The sequence below is a fragment of the Eulemur rufifrons genome, chromosome 19 (assembly GCF_041146395.1).
Source record: "Eulemur rufifrons isolate Redbay chromosome 19, OSU_ERuf_1, whole genome shotgun sequence".
In the NCBI taxonomy this organism is placed as follows: domain Eukaryota; kingdom Metazoa; phylum Chordata; class Mammalia; order Primates; family Lemuridae; genus Eulemur; species Eulemur rufifrons.
In genome coordinates this window covers 64,907,840-64,926,494 of record NC_091001.1, presented here as the reverse complement: position 1 = coordinate 64,926,494, position 18,655 = coordinate 64,907,840, and the positions used below count along the sequence as shown (strand labels likewise).

At 45.4% G+C, this 18,655-nt stretch overlaps 1 protein-coding gene across 1 annotated transcript in view; it reads left to right on the top strand.

The window, feature by feature from the left end:
* SLC1A4 (solute carrier family 1 member 4) overlaps positions 1-12,848 on the top strand; it is a 28,195-nt gene extending 15,347 nt beyond the window's left edge. The window contains exons 4-8 of the mRNA XM_069493814.1: positions 2,523-2,689; positions 7,740-7,973; positions 9,390-9,584; positions 9,847-9,981; positions 11,904-12,848. Of these exons, the coding sequence (XP_069349915.1) occupies positions 2,523-2,689; positions 7,740-7,973; positions 9,390-9,584; positions 9,847-9,981; positions 11,904-12,138 (966 nt within the window). The 3' untranslated portion in view covers positions 12,139-12,848. The remainder of the gene's footprint in view (positions 1-2,522; positions 2,690-7,739; positions 7,974-9,389; positions 9,585-9,846; positions 9,982-11,903) is intronic.
* The last annotated feature ends 5,807 nt before the right edge of the window (positions 12,849-18,655 follow it).

The following is an 18,655-nucleotide window of genomic DNA, read 5'->3' as shown; positions in this document are numbered from 1 at the left end:
CAAGCAATCCTTCTGCCTCAGCCTCCCGAGTAGCTGGGACTACAGGCATGTAGCTGGGACTACAGGCATGTGCCACCATGCCCGGCTAATTTTTTCTGTATATTTTTAGTTGTCCAGCTAATTTCTTAGGAGAGACGAGGTCTCACTCTTGCTCAGGCTGGTCTTGAACTCCTGACCTTGAGTGATCCTCCTGCCTCGCGATCCTCCTGCCTTGGCCTCCCAGAGTGCTAGGATTACAGGCGTGAGCCACCGCGCCCGGCCAAGGTTGCATTGAATCTTGACCCTTAATTCCAGTAAACACTCAGGACATGGACAAAAAGTGAAGTTGACAGCCCCAAGATCCAAGTGTTAGCCATCCAGATTGTAGAATCCTAGTATTTGTTGACTTCTCGAGTACTTTTGCATACTAAATAGTAGAGCAAGCACTAAGTCTTCTCTCTCTCCCAGCTCTTTCAGCTACACTCACTGTACCCAGCTTCAATAGGCCAAGTCCTGGGAGAGAACAGTGATATTCAGAAGTCTTATTATCTTTGGGATTACTGTAACATTGTAAGAACACACTCCAGATAGAGTAAGCCTAGAATGATCTCCAACAAAACATTCCATTAATATAATAATGGCTAATTCTTATTGTCATTTGCCAGACACAGTCTAAGTACTTTACATATAGTAACATATTTAATCTTCATAACAACTTTATATATTAATATTAGCTAGTGTTATCATCTCCAATTTATAGATGGAAAACTGAGGCACAGAGAGGTTAAGTAACTTACCTAAACTTACAGAGCTAGGTAGTGAAAGGCTCCAAAGCTGATGCTCCTTAATTGCTATTACTGCTACTCCTCTATAAGTAATATATATCAATATAAGCAAAAGTGCCACATATGGTGATCATCATTCTATATTTCAATTTTTCTGTTATATGTGAAATTTTTCACGATTAAAAGTTGGAAGGAAATGAGAAGCTACCCCTCAGTTTTTAATACATGAATTCATGGATTTCAGTACATTTCATGTGGATCATACCTGCTACCTCGGTGTCTCCTAGGTAATTTAGAAATTAGGAAAGATTTTTCTAAAAGACTTTAAAAAGAAATTTGTGGTAGTTTTGAGTACCTGTTGTTTGCCAGATACTGAGCTAGGTTCCAGCCTTCATGATTGAGCTGCAAGAGATGGGGGACCTCAAGGATTACTGAGTCCAGTGATTTCCATGCTGGGCTACAGGGCTGTCACGGGAGGAAGGACGCACTTCTGGCCTCTTCCCACCCCCACACATACCCCTCTCCACCCCCAGGGCTGAAGGGCTCTGAGTTCTACCAGCCTTTCTTTGATTGAAGGAGAAGTTCTACATTAAAAAAAAAAAAAAAAAAGAGTTGAAAGCTACTAATTTAGTTCCAATTCACTTCATCTTGCAGGTGAAGAACCTGAAGCTCAGAGAAGTTAGTTAATCCCAGAGCCAGGTCTAGAACTCAGATCTATGGTAAAAATGCTCTGTTTTTTTCTTTTCTTTTTTTTTTTTTGAGACAGAGTTTCACTCTGTTGCCCAGACTAGAGTGCTGTGGCGTCAGCCTAGCTCACAGCAATCTCCAATTCCTGGGCTTAAGTGATTCTCCTGCCTCAGCCGCCCGAGTAGCTGGGACTACAGGCATGCGCCACCATGCCTGGCTAATTTTTTCTATATATTTTTAGTTGTCCAGCTAATTTCTTTCTATTTTTTTAGTAGAGACAGGGGTCTCTCTCTTGCTCAGGCTGGTCTCGAACTCCTGAGCTCAAGCGATCCTCCCGCCTCGGCCTCCCAGAGTGCTAGGATTACAGGCGTGAGCCACCGCGCCCAGCCGCTCTTTCTGTTTTTACCATGCTGGTGTATGTTTCCTGTTTGGAATTTCATAACATGTTTTGATAGGATAAAGTATTTTTCTAATATATGGTTGCAGTAATGAGATTCAGCATTGCTGGGAAACATAAAGAATACATTGTACCTATATATTTCAAGTCAGGGATTTAGGAAAGAATATACTGAAAAAGACTATGTTGATCCTGAAAGTCTTTTGTGAAGTTTGTCAGCGAGGAGGTGACTTTGTGGGCCTAACAGCAAAAAAATCTGTTGACATTTAGGAAACAAAGTTGCAATCATGATTTATGATCCGAAGAACTTTTTACCAACCAGCTCTTCCTTTAAAAGCCATTCTTTGAGGTAGTTGTCCAACCCCTACTTGAATATATCCAGTGACAGGGAGCTCACTACTGTACATTTTAACCTATGCCATTTTTGAACAGCTTTTAGAGTTAACAACTAGGTGAAAGTTTTGCTTGTTGACTCTCCATATCCTCAGACTCCATCTTCCCTTAAGTTTCCTACCCTTTTATTTGTGAAATTGCTATAAGTTAAAGAAAATATAAGTAAGCCTCTTCTCGTTCTTGTCACAGTGTTTCAGTCTGGTGGAAACACGAAGCAAATACATCTTCAATTATCACTGATGTTGTAAACCTGGACCATTCTATCCCCTCTGATCCTGCAGGTCCCCATTAGCACCGAGATTGAAGGGATGAACATTTTAGGATTGGTCCTTTTTGCGCTGGTGTTAGGAGTGGCCCTAAAGAAACTAGGCTCTGAAGGGGAAGACCTCATCCGTTTCTTCAATGCCTTCAACGAGGCGACGATGGTGCTGGTGTCGTGGATTATGTGGTGAGTGCTGTCCCGCCATCTACTCTCCCTCTCACTTCTCCTGCCATCCAGAAAGGAACCCAGCTTTTCCATTCTAGGTCACCCCTGTGGGCCACCTGGCCCAGAGCTCTGTATGAGGTTGATGCACCACAGGCCAGTCTTGGTACAGGGGACAATGGAAGTGGAGACGGTTTCTCCTCTTGTCCAGGATCTCAGAGAATCAGGCATGCATGTTACCAGTCACATCCTTAGTGCCCACACTGACCTCTTGGTGGGTTTATCACTGTGATCAATTTATGGGTTCCTACATCAGCCTGTGTCATATGGGATGTCCATATATCATCTTGTGGGGCAATGAATCCCATCAGTTTGCTATCTGCTACATAAAATAAGGCTCGCTTATCTTAAAATGATAAACTTCAACCTTCAAAGGGACCCTTTACTTAGTATTTCACAGCATGGAGGACAAGTCCCTCTTTACGCCACGCATATACAAACGTGGAATGCTCTTCTTTTAGTAGGCTTTTAATTCATAGATGTTTCTTTGTGTAATATCAGTGAAAGGATGATTGTTCAGTAAAAACCATTTGATTGATTCCTGGCTAAAAGGTAAAAATCTGACCAGCTCCCTCAAAGCAGCTTCTCAGAAATCTTATCAATTCTAGTAGCAGTCCCTCATAGCTTTATCTTGCTGTTTGACCCAAAGCAGACTCCTGTGGCTTTCAGCTTCTAACCATTGGTTGTTAAAAACTAGTTTTTCCTTTCATGCATGAAGCATTTTCCTTATTTTCAACCCTTAAAGATACCCGAACTTTTCTCTCTCAGATGGAGTTGGGTGACAGCTGGACTGATTTTATTTTTTGAGACAGAGTCTTACTCTGTTGCCCGAGCTAGAGTGCCGTGGCATCAGCCTCGCTCACAGCAACCTCAAACTCCTGGGCTTGAGTGATCCTCCTGCCTCAGCCTCCCTAGTAGCTAGGACTACAGGCATGCGCCACCATGCCTGGCTAATTTTTTCTATATATTTTTTAGTTGTCCAGATAATTTCTTTCTATTTTTTTAGTAGAGACGGGGTCTCGCTCTTGCTCAGGCTGGTCTCGAACTCCTAAGCTCAAGCGATCCTCCCACCTCGGCCTCCCAGAGTGCTAGCATTATAGGCATGAGCAACTGCGCCCAGCCACAGCTGGACTGATTTTAAGAGGTTTGAAATTGAGTGGGAGGCCAAGTGTAGAGCCTCCACCAGTGGTGTTTCTCTCACTTAACCCCGAACTTCCAAAGCCTGACTCTATCATTGCAAACATACCACTTACTTATGACTGTAGTTGTAGGGAAAGATTTTTTTTTTTTTGGAAAGGAAAAAGGGTTTTTGTCAGATGTCAAGTTCTTTTCTTGGCTTTTTTTTTTTTTTTTTTTTTTTAGTTTAAAATCCTAAAGTTTGACTAAAGGAAAGAAAGTGATATTCCCATGTTAGGACATTTGTTTTCATTCTGGAAACCAATTTAGTCATTCTTCCAATTAGATGTACTGATCACGCAAGCAGGTATTTGGTAAGTCAGGTCCTGCTGTGTATCTAACTGCAGGGGGAGAAGGTACATGTTAATATTACACAGAATTGGTGTTTTAAATGCTTTAACTGGTTAAGGGATCTCAACCAAGTGTGGGAGGAATCTTCAGCAGTATCTCTTTCTGCTTTCTTTCCTTCACTGATTATCTGCTCCAAAACCAAAGCACCTGCCTACCCTACACTATTCACAGAAATAACTTCTAGATGGAGTAGACTCAGGGTCAGCAAGCTTGGCAAGCCATATGGTCTGTATTGTGACGACCCAGCTCTGCCACTGTAGGAGGAAAGCACCCATAAGCAATTTGAACATGGATGAGCATGGCTATGTTCCAAAACTTTATTTGCAAAAATCCACACTGCTAACTCCTGGATTAAACTAACCAGGAGGAAGGAAGAAAGGAAAGAAAGAGGGGAATCCTGTAAAAATATCAGAAGAAAATATAGGGGCAGGGAAAGTTTTCCTAAAGGAGATATAAAAAGTAAAAGCCAGGCCAGGCGCAGTGGCTCACACCTGTAATCCTAGCACTCTGGGAGGCCGAGACAGGAGGATTGCTTGAGCTCAGGAGTTTGAGACCAGCCTGAGCAAGAGCCAGACCCTATCTCTACAAAAAATAGAAAAATCGGCCAGGTGTCATGGCTCACACCTGTGGTCCCAGCTGCTTGGGAGGCTGAGGCAGGAGGATCACTTGAGCCCAGGAGTTTAAGGTTGCTGTGAGTTAGGCTGACAAAACAGCACTCTAGCCTGGGTGACAGTGAGACTCTGTCTCAAAAAAAATTAAAAAGTAAAAAATAATAATAAAAAGCAAAAGTCATCAAAACCTGCTAAATTTGACCACATCAAAATATAAGAAGTCTGCATACAAAAGATACTTTGAACAAAGTTAAGAGTCAAGACACTTATTGAAAAAAATTTGTGTGTATATATATATTTACATACTATATACATAGAAATAAAGAGTTCTGATTACTGAAAAAGAAAAAAGACTGAATAAACTCCTAGAAAATGGACAAAGTATGTGAGCAGGCAATTCAGAAAAGAGAAAACCTGAATGAACAGTAAACATTATAAGAGATGCTCAAACCCATTAGAAATCAGGGAAATGAGAATTTGATTTTATCAGGCATTGATAAAGGTAAGGCACTTCTGACATTTGGGGCTGATCAATGTTTGTCGTGGACGGCTGTCTTGTGCACTGTAGGATATTTAGCAGCATCATGGTTTCTGCCTAATAGAGGCCAGTAGCACTGTTCCCCTAAAATTGTGATAATTAAAGCTATCTTCCAGACATGGCCAGATGTCTCCTGGGGGCAAAATCATCCCTGGATGAGAATCACTGGTACAGAGGGAGGATTATTCTCCTGGACTGCTGGTGGAAATGTGATTTGGAACAGTCACTTTGGAGAACAACTGGGCAGTATCGACTGAAATTTAAAGTGTGCAAACCCCATAACTCAGCGGGTCCACTTCTTGGCGTCCCTCCCTAGAAAACACAAGCATGTGGGCACAGAGGCAGTTTGCAGTGTTGTCTGTAATGATGGAAACAATTTAAACATCCACCAGCAGGACAATGACAAAATAACCTATGATATTTCTATTCTGAAGACAATTATTTAAAAATAATGAGGTTGGCCGGGCACAGTGGCTCACACCTGTAATCCTAGCACTCTAGGAGGCTGAGGAGGGTAGATCGCTTGAGGTCAGGAGTTCGAGACCAGCCTGAGCAAGAGTGAGACCCCATCTCTACTAAAAATAGAAAGAAATTATCTGGCCAACTAAAATACATATAGAAAAAATTAGCCGGGCATGGTGGCGCATGCCTGTAGTCCCAGCTACTCAGGAGGCTGAGGCAGTAGGATCGCTTAAGCCAAGGAGTTTGAGGTTGCTGTGAGCTAGGCTGATGCCACGGCACTCACTCTAGCCCGGGCAACAAAGCAAGACTCTGTCTCAAAAAAATAAAAAATAAAAATAAATAAATAAAAATAATGAGGTAAAAGTATCCAAGTATCTATCAGTGGATGAATAGATTTAAAAAATGTAATATATGCATACAATGGAATATTACGCAGCCTTAAAAAGGAAAGCAATTCTGACACATGCTACAATGCGGATGAACCTTGAAGACATTATCCTAAGTGAAATAACCCAGACACAGAAGGACAAATACTGCATGATTCCACTTTTGTGTACCCAGAATGGTCAGGTTGATAGAGACAAAAAGTAGGATAGTGGTTACCAGGAGCTAGGGAGAAGGGGACTGAGAGATTATTGTTTAATGAGTACAGAGTTCCAGTTTGGGATGATGGAAAATTCTGGCATTGGATGGTGGTAATCGTTGCACAACAATATGAATATACTTAATGCCATTGAACTATACACTTAAAATGGTTAAAATGATAAATTTTATGTTATGTATATTTTAGGGTTTATAGGGTAGATTTCTATGTATTGATATGAAAATATCTCAAAGACATAATATAGGGTGAAAAATAAACATACAGATGTAAATACATACCTACATGTCTAAATACATAGAAAGTAGGAGTGGTTATCTGAGAAGGGCCTTGGCTTGAGGATGGTGCCTAAAAGGATGTTGGTCTAATCTGTAATATTTTAATTTTTTGAAAGGAGAATGTGTTCATGTGTTACTTTGGGATTTAAAATTGTTAATACTGCTTAGAATATCTCTAGAAAGAAAACCCAAGAAACCAATGACATTGGCTGTCTCCAAGGAGGGAAAAACTGGGGGTTGGGAGACAGAGGCGAGAGGGAGACTTCACATTATTCACCCTTTTGTACCCCTGGAAGTTTGAACTATATGACATTATTGCCTATATAATTAAAATTTACAAATAAAGTCAATGGTTATAAAATTCTTCCTGAATTTATATTAAATTCAAAACAACTGACTTTTGTTCTTTGTAGCTCCCACGATTCATTCCTTCCCAGCCTGCCTTTAAAAAAATCTTCACGTTCCAGGAGTGTTCCCAGGGTGTCATTGTTAGTGACTTTTTCCCACGGGATCATGTTTTCCAAACCACAAAGAATTTAAAACTTCACCAAAGTCTCAGCTTTGGCTCCATTTTGTATCATTGCAATTCTGTGAAATAGGTACTAGTCTTTTGTGTTTCTAAGTTCTCAGAACAAGCTTGAGCAAAGCCAAAAGTCAAGCTCACAGTCCCAGAGGCTTTGATCTTGAGTGCCTTGCCTTGCCACCTGGGAGTCCATGTGGTGGGTAGCATCCGTCTGTTAAGAACATACTATACCCAAGGGGAAAGAAGTCTGGATTCTGGTCCTGACTCTATTACCCATGGTGAGTGATCATCTTCGTTTTACTCAGTCTCACGGGCTGTAAAATGCGGATGGTATTTCTGTTCCTCAGGGTTATCCTAGGGAGAGATGAAAGTGGCCTAGTTCAAAGTCCCTGCATTCTGCTTCAGGAAGGGCCTGTATCTCCCAACCTCAGCCTCTTCACCCTTACCGACGAGTGCCCTGTGCTTATGCCCTAGGTACGTACCTGTGGGCATCATGTCCCTGGTTGGAAGCAAGATTGTGGAAATGAAGGACATCATCGTGCTGGTGACCAGCCTGGGGAAATACATCTTTGCATCTATATTGGGCCACGTTATTCATGGAGGAATTGTTCTGCCACTTATTTATTTTGTTTTCACACGAAAAAACCCATTCAGATTCCTCCTGGGCCTCCTCACACCATTTGCAACAGCATTTGCTACCTGTTCCAGGTGAGTGGGTTTTGGGTACCGTTAGCTGCTCCAACCATATTAATATGGAACCAGGTGAGCCCAGTGGTAGATGCACAATCAGCATCTCAACATATTTTAATTCCTTGTAAACTCTAAATTGATATCTCTCTCTCTCTCTCTCTCTCTTTTTTTTCCCTCTTTTTCAGAGACAGGAGTCTTGCTATGTTGCCCAGGCTGGTATCCAACTCCTGGGCTCAAGCAATCCTCCCACCTCAGCCTCCCTAGTAGCTGAAATTACAGGCACGCACCACCATGCCCGGCCTCATGTGATTTTTTTTTTTTTTTTTTTTTAATTACCAGCCCCACAGCCTTTCCATATCCCTCTGGGGTGGGTTTCTGCTTCATCTCCTGATCCATGGAGGTCACTTCATTCACTTCTCCCTCTTCTTGCTACTCAGCGATCAGTCAGATCATTAACTATCTCAGCTCTGGGTCTCTGCCCTAATTAGGAAGACCTTTGCCTGAGTAAAAGGCACAGCCCACCTAACACAAGAAAACACATTGTGGGGAAGTTTCTAGAATGGCTCATGCCCAATTCTCCTTGTCTGGAAGTGTGAATTAGAAAATAAGGCCAAGGCGCCATGGTGAGGGATGTGTGTGTAGCGCCCTAGAGGTCCACTATACTGTGGGATTATCTAATTTAGCACAAAAGATACACCTTGTTACTCACTGGACATCCTTCAGGAAAACACTGGTCTTTCCAAACAAGTTAAAGAAAACTTTCAAAGAACGGCAGCACATGTGGTTTTTGCCTCTCCACTGCTCACTTCCTCCTGTTCTGGATGGCTATTTATGTGACAAGGAGGTGGTGGTAAAAAAGAATTAGGGAGGGAAGCGTCTCTGGCCTTGGCGAAAACAAACAAACCTATTTCTCAGCTGCGCCAGCCCAGCTAACCTCCTCGGAGCCTGCAGAGCCAGCTGGAGGGAGCAGGTGCTGTTCTTACGGTTATCTCCTCCCTCCCTTATTCCCTCCAGACTCGCAGAGCCACTTCTGCTTCTTGGCCTAAAAGAAAAAAAAAACATCGTTTACCTTTTACTTTTTTGAGGGGAGAGCATTCAAGAGAGGAGATGCACATATAGAGTACATAGTTCTTTGTCCTTGGGAACATTTTTACCAAGAGGCAATGCATAGGTCTTGAGAAATTTGGAACAGGTGAATCCAAGTAAATAACATAACAAGTAAATCCAGGGAGTCGTATTTTGAATACTTCGGGAGTTGCCAAATGCTCAGGTTGTGACAGAAACTTTGAAACAGTTCTGCTTTTCCCCTTATTTCAGGAGAAGAAAGCCAGAAATGAGGCATACTAATTGCTGTTCCAGAGATGAGATGAGTCATGTTAGCCTGGCCGGGAGGGACCGTTCTCACGTCTGGCTGTTTGTTTTTCCCATGTCTAGCTCAGCAACTCTTCCCTCCATGATGAAGTGCATTGAAGAAAACAACGGTGTAGACAAGAGGATCAGCAGGTTTATCCTCCCCATCGGGGCCACTGTGAACATGGACGGAGCGGCCATCTTCCAGTGCGTGGCCGCCGTGTTCATCGCCCAGCTCAACAACGTGGAGTTGAACGCAGGGCAGATCTTCACCATTCTGTAAGTTCCTTATTCTTTCCTGGCTCAAAACTTGAGGGTTTTCTTGTGATTTCCTTTTAAAAACCAATCTCACCGCAACTCGATGTTTTGTTTGTAAAAAAACAGTAGAGACTCGTTACTTGAAGACAGTGGAGCGCCTCTCCCAGGCAGAAGCTGTGGTGGTGTGGTTTTCAGTGTGCAAGCTCTGGCTGCCATGGTCTGCTTTTCTCTGTGCCCACTCCATGCTCTGTGTTAATGGCTGTCCTGCTTTCCTGTCCCCTAGAGTGACCGCCACAGCGTCCAGTGTTGGAGCAGCGGGTGTGCCAGCTGGGGGGGTCCTCACCATCGCAATTATCCTGGAGGCCATTGGGCTGCCCACTCACGACCTCTCTCTGATCCTGGCTGTGGACTGGATTGTGTAAGTAGCAAGTCCTAAGGACACCAGAAAAAGTCTGTATTGAGTTCCCAAAAGCTTGATACTGCCAGGTCAGGGGCATGCAGAGAAACTTAAAATCACTCCCTGCCTTGTAAAGGGCCCTGCAGCTGAGCAGCCAAGGCAAGATTTGGAGCTAGGAAAAATTAAACAACATGAGAGTCAAATGCCCATGAACATCCACAAATGGCCATGAGATGTCATTGCCAAGAACTTGCCTATAGCATCCAGCAAAGTGAGGATACGAGGACGAGGCTCTCGGCACAGGCCCAGGGGGCACAGGGGTGTACGGAGTTGTTGGCAGCATAGGATTAATAAGCCGTTGGAGCAGTGGTCCTTCAGGAATGATTGTCCCTGGCCTGGAAATGTCCGAGGAGTGGTTTCTGTGCAGGCAGAGAAGATGACCAATGGTCATGTGAGTGGCTTGGGCTCGGGCTCAGCCGAGGAGGAGTCAGGGAAGGAGGTGTGATCCAGACCGCCTTCTCCAAACACAGAACAGTTTCTGGGCATTGATTCCTTGGGTTGCGTGATACCTTTGGCAGGTGTAAATAATACCTGTTTTATAGGGAAAGCCAGCTGAGATTCTAATGTTGAGACAGTAGAGCATGTGGGTAAGAAAATGAGCCCTGGAGCCCAGGTGCCTGGGTTCAAATCCCAGCTTTGCCATCCGGGAGTCGTGTAACGTGGACTGTTCTGCATTTGGTCTGCTCATCTGTACGATGAGAATGCTAATAGAAACGACACCTGGGCTGTGGTGAAGATTGCCTGAGCCGGCACAGGCACAGCACACAGAATATCGAGCACGTGGTAAAGCATTCAGTAAACATCAGTGAAGACAGACACTCCTGGCCAGGGTGGTCACAGCCAGGCATGAGAGGACCTGAACACAAGTGCCTGGCACGGGGCTCACGGACCTGCCCACCGTGGCTGGAAATGGCAGTTTTCCCCACTTAAACAGGCTTCTCAGAATCCCGAGGGCTCCTGAGAGCAATGAGGGTGAAGTGTGCAGCAGACGCTCGCATTGTCCAGACCCCTCGTCGGAGGGAAGTCTGTTCCTGAGCTGGCTGGCTGGGCAGGACCAGAGCCGTGACAGTGGCCCTGTCTCCTTCCCCACCCAGCTGCCTCCCGTGCATGGAGAAGGGGCACCAAGAGGTGCTTGGCCAGGAATAGGGAAATAGGGCACCAAGCCGGCTGCCCAGTACAGACCTGAAGGCCCTGCAGCCACCGTGGCCTCTGATTCCACAGCCAACTGCCCTCTGTGGGGCTTCGGCTCCCCACCGCCCTTAGGGAAGACCACATGTTTTCCCCTTGCTTCACGGCGGGCACAGCACTTTCTCTGAGCTCCAGGGACCCAGGGTGGCTGTTGGGCTAATCTGTAGCAAGACAAGTAAGCTTCTAGAAGGGACAGTGCTATTTTTCTGTGAGGTGGTGGTTGCCGACAGCCTTGGAACGCATATGAAGATTAATATCCAGTAGTGAAGCAGTGTTGAAATGAGAAAAACAAGGGAAATGTAATGCTGAGTGGAAGAAAAACTAGACACAAAACCGTGTCTACGCTATTATCCCAATATGTGGAAGTTTTATATGATGGCATCTATTGCATATAAAATACATGCAAAACAGATCGAATGTTAATACTGATTCACTCAGAGTTGCAGACTATGGGTGAGTGACTTGTTGCTTCTTTATACTTCTCTTTTCTCCACGTTTTCTACAATGAGAGTGTATGGCTTTTATAAGAATAAAAGACATTCAGAGAAAATCAATTTAAAGTAAAGCCTTATGCGCTTGGAAGCGCACACAGTCCCAACCTTTCCATGGTGTCCCGGCTGCCCGGGACAGGGCCGCTCCCCCTGCAGCTGCCGGCTGTGCTGGCTGTGACACCTGCCTTCTTCTTTCCTCGCCAGGGACCGGACCACCACGGTGGTGAATGTGGAAGGGGACGCCCTGGGCGCAGGCATCCTCCACCACCTGAATCAGAAGACGATGAAGAAAGGGGAGCAGGAACTGAGTGAAGTGAAAGTGGAAGCCATCCCCAACTGCAAGTCTGAGGAGGAGACGTCGCCCTTGGTGACACACCAGAACCCCGTTGTCCCTGCAGCCAGCGTCCCAGAACTGGAATCCAAGGAGTCAGTTCTGTGACGGGGCTGGGCTCTGGGCTCGCCCGCCAGCAGGGGTGCCCCGCCCTGGTAGCGCAGCCGCAGGACATGGACACAGGGCACTGCCCTCGCTGACAATTTAGCCTCCCGAGCAATGCTTTGGCCCGTCACCGGTCTGAGGATTACCTCTGAGCACGTAAACTGGTTCCCCAGTGGGAACTGGTGACCGAGGACCAGGACACTGACATTTGGCTTGATCCACGTGCAGGTGCAAGTGTGTGCACACCAGGACTCTGCTTGGACACACCCCCTTGAGCTGCCAGGCTTGGGAAAGAACAGGCTTCTGGGGTCCTGGTTAAAGCTTGGAAAAATGCAGGTGTATGCTTCACCGCCCCATCAGCTCTGCAGCTGGTGCTTTCTGGGCAAGCCAAGGGGGTTCACAGTCCTGTTGTACTGCCTCGAGTTGTAGTGATTAGAAAAATTCCCAAATTCTTAGCTGTGGCTGGAATTTGCTGAGCTGAGACTCAGGTGTTTAAAAAGTTTGTGCTACAGCTAGGTGTGTGGGCTTCGCGGGATGCTGGGGGACCAGAGGCATGGCACAGTGTCAAGTTAGAAATATTCCGGGGAGGCATTTGCACTGCCGGGGTCTCTGGTCAGTAGCCTTAAGTAAGCAATGTAAATTCTGAGGTCAAACAAAGGAGAGTGCAGCCTGCGGGGGTGTGTGTGTGTGTGTGTGTGCACGTGTGTGATGTGTGTGTGTGTGCACGTGTGTGATGTGTGTGTGTGTGCACGTGTGTGATGTGTGTGTGTGTGTGCACGTGTGTGATGTGTGTGTGTGTGTGTGTGTGAGCCCTAGTTAGGACAGAGGCACACACACAAACGTCCCTGTTTTCATCCCAGCCCTGGGGCACTTTTCTGCTTCCAGGGCCTGGGCCTCTGACAACACTGCAGCTTCATCTCCATTCTCCCTGATTTGGTGACAGGCCAAAGCAGGGTCTCCTCCTCTGGAGAGGTGTGATGTAGTCATCACATCCAGGACCCTTGTTGGTTTATCAGTCTATTATTTTAATTCCCTAAAATGCTGTGTTGCAGCAAAAACAACACCCTCCCCCCCCCAAATAAACCCATGTGCTAATTGGGATAGAGCAACCCCATTCCTAGGTTCCCAGGCTTTGGCTGACTTCCACAGATAGATCCCTTTCTTGCCAGTACATCAAAGTCTAAAATGATCAGCAAAACAGTCCACGTTCCCGTAGTTACCTGCTGACTCAGTTCCGATCCAGGTGAGGGGCTTTCACAGAGAAGACAGGGTGTTGCCAGCAAGAGGGAAGACCTAAGACCCTGCTGTCTGACTGCAGCCATTGCTGCGCATCCATGGTGTGACCTGTCGCAGGTCCTGGGCCTCACTTTACTCAATTTGTGAAATGGGGCTAGCGTCGTCTGCCTCTTACCTACCTCAGAGGGGTTTGGTGAGGCAAACTCTGTAAATCTGTGAAAAACAACCATTTCGCTTCTTAGGTATTCAGTGCTGACACCGTGTGCTCTTCTGTTACCTAAGTGACAGCTTTCCTGGTGAAGATCGAGTTTATGAGCAGGGCTTTGTTGTCTTTGTGCATTGGAACTTTCATCATGCCATTTGTTCTCTTTGTACTTGATATCATCAAATGTAGCCTCTTCCTGATGTCCTTCAAGTTTTAATGAATTAGCTACCCCACCTTCTACCACATTTCCAGGTACCTGACTTCGAGGTGACTCCCAGACTCAGGCACTGTTTCTGCCACCCCACAACAGGCCATTAACGTCTTCGATGTTCAGCCTCATTCATTCCGTCGCTTTCTCTGTTGTCGTGGGCCCTACAAACGGGGTACACACCTTTGCTCTGTGTGCACCGTCGTGATGAGCCTGGGCAGATGGGACAGAGACAGTCAAGTGCCCCTCATTTTAAAACTGGGGGCAGTGCCTGCACAGAAGCGGGGGGGGGGGGGGGGGGGGGGGGGGGAAGAGCCCCAGGGCACAGAGTTGACCCAGCCAGTGGGAAGGCCCAGCTCTCCGTAAACCAGCTCAGCCACTCCAGTCTCCTGCGAAGCCAGGAGTGACCAGGAATGAGCAAAGGTGCCTGGAAACTTTCACCCTCTGTCTGGAGCTTGTTGCTAATTATACCCTTCTGTTGTCAAAGGGGAAGCGATCACATTGTTTGATTCCACACTGCAAATGAACATTCGCTATTTTTCAGACTTCAGGAAATCTTTTTTTCTTCTTCCATATATATGTGTATGTATACATAAACACACATATGTATATCTTTAAATATATACACACAAAATACATATGTGTATATTTATACACACATATGGGTGTGTGTGCATAGTTTCGGCTCCAATCCGAGCAAGTTTGAGTTTGGATAGAGGTGAATTTAACTACAAGTTGTATGTCTTTGGTACCTTGCTTTTCCCATTTCTAAAGATGAATTTCACAAAGTGTAGAAAGTAGACAGGACAGTAAGACTCATTGCTGACCACCCCATATCCCGGCCGGGCCCTGAAGTAGGAAGAGTGCCGCAGTCTGGAGATGGGTGCTTCCGTGTGACAGTCAGATCACTCTTCCCCTGGGAAGCAAGAAGAGGAGAGAGAAGGCGCCCTGTCTCTCCCTGGTTTTCAGTACACAGAGGAGTCAGCAGCCCAGCAGCAACCGACTGGGGAAAATCGCACTTCTCATTGTTTGGAAACGTCTCCTCTGCCATTCTCTTTCTAACATGTTGTCATTAATACTGTTCAAATACCGTTCATCTTTGACTGTTTTGTATGTGTGACACTTGCCTTAAAACATAGCTCAGTCCTCGAAAATGAATGCAGTATTTCTGTTGGGATCTGCAGTTCCTTGTTCTTTCTTGTGTTTGAAGTGGCACATGCTGATGGAGCTATTGCTCTTCCAGCGGACGGCTTGTGGATGACTGAAGGGATTGTTTTTCTTGCTCCTTTCATGGGCATGATGAGCCCCTGAGGCAGGACAGGTATGCTTTGGTGGGCAACCCTGCTGCAGGGGCTGATGTCACTGATCCTTCTGTGGCCACCAGCTTGCGACCGGGGAATGTCAGGCTGCTTAGGGCTTCCCACTCCATACTAGCAGGGCTCTTGCAAAAAGTGTGCAGTTTTGCCACCTACCTCCATAAAGTTACGTTTGTCAGAACATCTAGGTCGACAGGCCGTAACTAAGCATGTACTGTCGGCCAAGTACCAAGCAGGAATAACAAGGACGAATGCCCCAGGCCACAGAATCACTGGGGCAGTCCCTGAAACATAGCAGCTGCCCCTGCCTCTACCATGGCCACCAGAACACCCAGCCCACTTTTATGTAATCCCGTTTTCAACAACACCACATTCCAGCACAATTAGGGGATCTGAAAGCCTCTAATCACAGGATTATCCTGCATGCTCACATTGGAAGCATTGGTTTCCGGACTCCGGGGCCTCTGAAGAAACAGATCCCACTCTGACCCGGACATTTCCAGCTCTTCATATAATACAGGAAACGGTTTTAATTGTTGGGCAATGTTCAAAGGATGAGGAGAGAGTTTGCACAGATCAGGGGCCTAATGGAGCCTGTTAGGAACAATGGTTTGGATTCCTACCCTCGAGTGTGGCTGCCTTGATTTGCTTCTGTGGAGAGAGTTAGGAGGTTGGGATCAGTACTCGGTGATTCAGCTTTTCCATGTAACCAAATCAAGAGAAGCAATTCCACACGCTCCAGCCACCTCTTCCCAGGTGACCAGAAGGAGCGCTGATCTGGTGGGCCACTTGAGCCTGCGCCAAGGAACTTTAAATTACGTCAGCAAACCCCAGAGATGGTGTAGTGAGGAGGAACATGGGCTGTCTGGGTTCCGGTCCCAGCTCTGCCACTTGCTTGCTGTGTGACCCTGGGCACGATAACCTCTCTGTGCCTCACTCTGATATTCAAAATGGGAAGAATAATTGCAGCAATGGCATAGGCTACTGTAAGGATTAGATGAGTTAGTATATACGAAGTACTCAGAAAAGCACCTGCCATATGGGAATGTGCAGTGTTGGTGTTTGCTCTCAAATCAGACACAGTGGCTGGAAAGGTTCCCAAGCAGCCTGCTGGACCCAACAAGTGGCATGCATGCATTTGATCCCTTTGCCTCTTGGAGAGACAGAGGAAGACCTGTCTCAACTTGTGGGCCCCTCTGCCCATCCCTGCCTGTACAGTAAGGAGTGTATCCGTTGTGAACATTTGGTTCTAAAAATGTTTGGACAACTGCTTAAAAGGAAGCAGGCTTGTTAAACAATTTTCAGGATACACTTGAATGTCCTTTTCTCACAAAAGAAGCTTTCCATTCACTATTTTCTCTCTTTAGCTATATCCTTCCAACTTGCAATCCAGGATGCAGACAACTCCTTCTTCTAGACACGGATTGACTCTCAGCCCACACTCAGGGAAGGCATAGACAGGCCTGGGTGTTTGCGTTCTGGTCTACCTTCCAATCTCAGGGCCCTTGCCTTGCAGGCCCTGTTACTTGGGGCTCTCAGTGAGTGAGAGAGTATATAGCAAGAGGGAGAATCTTAAGTCACTTTATTTATTTATTTATTTATTTATTTATTTGAGACAGAGTCTCGCTCTGTTGCCCAGGCTAGAGTGAGTGCCGTGGCGTCAGCATAGCTCACAGCAACCTCAAACTCCTGAGCTCAAGGGATCCTCCTGTCTCAGCCTCCCGAGTAGCTGGGACTACAGGCATGCACCACCATGCCCGGCTAATTTTTTCTCTATATATTTTTAGCTGTCCATATAATTTCTTTCTATTTTTAGTAGAGATGGGGTCTCACTCTTGCTCAGGCTGGTCTCGAACTCCTGAGCTCAAACGATCCGCCCACCTCGGCCTCCCAGAGTGCTAGGATTACAGGCGTGAGCCACTGCGCCCAGCCTTAAGTCACTTTAAATAAAATTTTTTCCTCTCAAAGGAAGACAGCCATGAGTCCCCACTGGTTTTTCATCTTTTCAGAGAGTTGGAACTGAGTATCCTTAAATTTCTCAAATCAGATTCTCAAACCTGAATTATTTATCTTCGGAGAGATATATCAAAGAGTGTTGGGCTGGATTTTTAGTAGATTTAGGATTATTTAGTGCAAGACATGAGACTGAAATGACATCCTTGGGATTCTTAGTGTGGTTTATAACAGGTAAACTAGGCCCAGGGTACAACTGTCCCCAAGCTCTGCCTTTACGGGAAAAGAAAACCATGCATAAAGCTCAGAAGTCTCCCTTCTTTGAAGAAATATCTCCAGGGGTAGCCTGAAGTCAGTAAAGATTCTGTGTCTCTTCACTTTTTTTGTTAAAAGAATAGCTTTATTGAGATTTAATCTACACACCATAAAATCCATCTTTTTAATGTATATGATTCAGTGGTTTTTAGTATATGCACAGAGTTGTGCAACCATCACAACAATCCAATTCCAAAAGATTTTCATCACCCCCAAAAGAAACCACTAATCTACTTTCTGTCTTTATGGCTTTGCCCATTCTGGACATTTCACATAAATAGGATCATAACATCTTTTCCTTTTATAGATATACCCCAGATAAAGAGAACTGATGTTCAAAATGTAGCCACTGTCTACTTTCCCACTACACCCCATTCTCCCCACACACACCCAAAGGGTACCTTGTAAGCTAAGATCCTCTTAATCATCAAATACAGGTTTAATCATTTTAGCCTGTTCTATTCTACATCTATTCAGAAAGTTTTTTTTTCATAAGGAGTTGGACCAAAAAAAAAAAATTCTGGTCAATGGATTAACCTGAACACTTAACTAATCAGAAGAGCCTTTAGTGTAAACACATATAACTAATGAACGTCCATAAATCTAGACCACATGCTAAGTTAAAATGTAGTCGAGATCCAGGCAACTGGTTGTGTTAACACTGGTGGGGCTGCAACATCGTGCAGTTCCATGGGGTACCATTCACACTGAGTTCTGTGTGGATGACACTTCCAGGACCTGAGCAGTATGCAGCCTTCGAGCTTGCAACGTGGCAGCCCTGAACTCCTGGGGAAAGCTGCAGTTAAAAGCTTTGAGTCAAACTCGAACATAAAGCATGTTGAATCTGTCTTCCTTATAATTTTTTTTTCCTGTTAATAAGTATGGGTAATAAGTTTCAGAGACAACGGTGTTGCAGTCAAGAGGAACTTTCTTAATCAGTCTCACCAGTCATGATTTTTCCATCTGTGGCCTTCCTCTAACAAGGCATCTGGGTTCATTGCTAGGCACTTTGTAACATCAATGCAATGACACTTCACAGGCCTTCCACCTCCAGCCAAGCCCCTTTAAGAGAACCAATCTCATCACAAAAGAGTGGCTCCAAGGTGGTAGCTCACTCCATTCAGTTATTCCAGAAACAAAGCACAACAATGGCCAGGGATGAATGAGGCCAGATGCCAAAGAGTGCAGTGTTATATGCAGTATTATTCTGCTTATACCAGGTCAAAACCCAACAAACTTCTACCCAGAGCGTAGAAGTCAGTTTAGTAGGTTTCTTCAGGTAGAGGG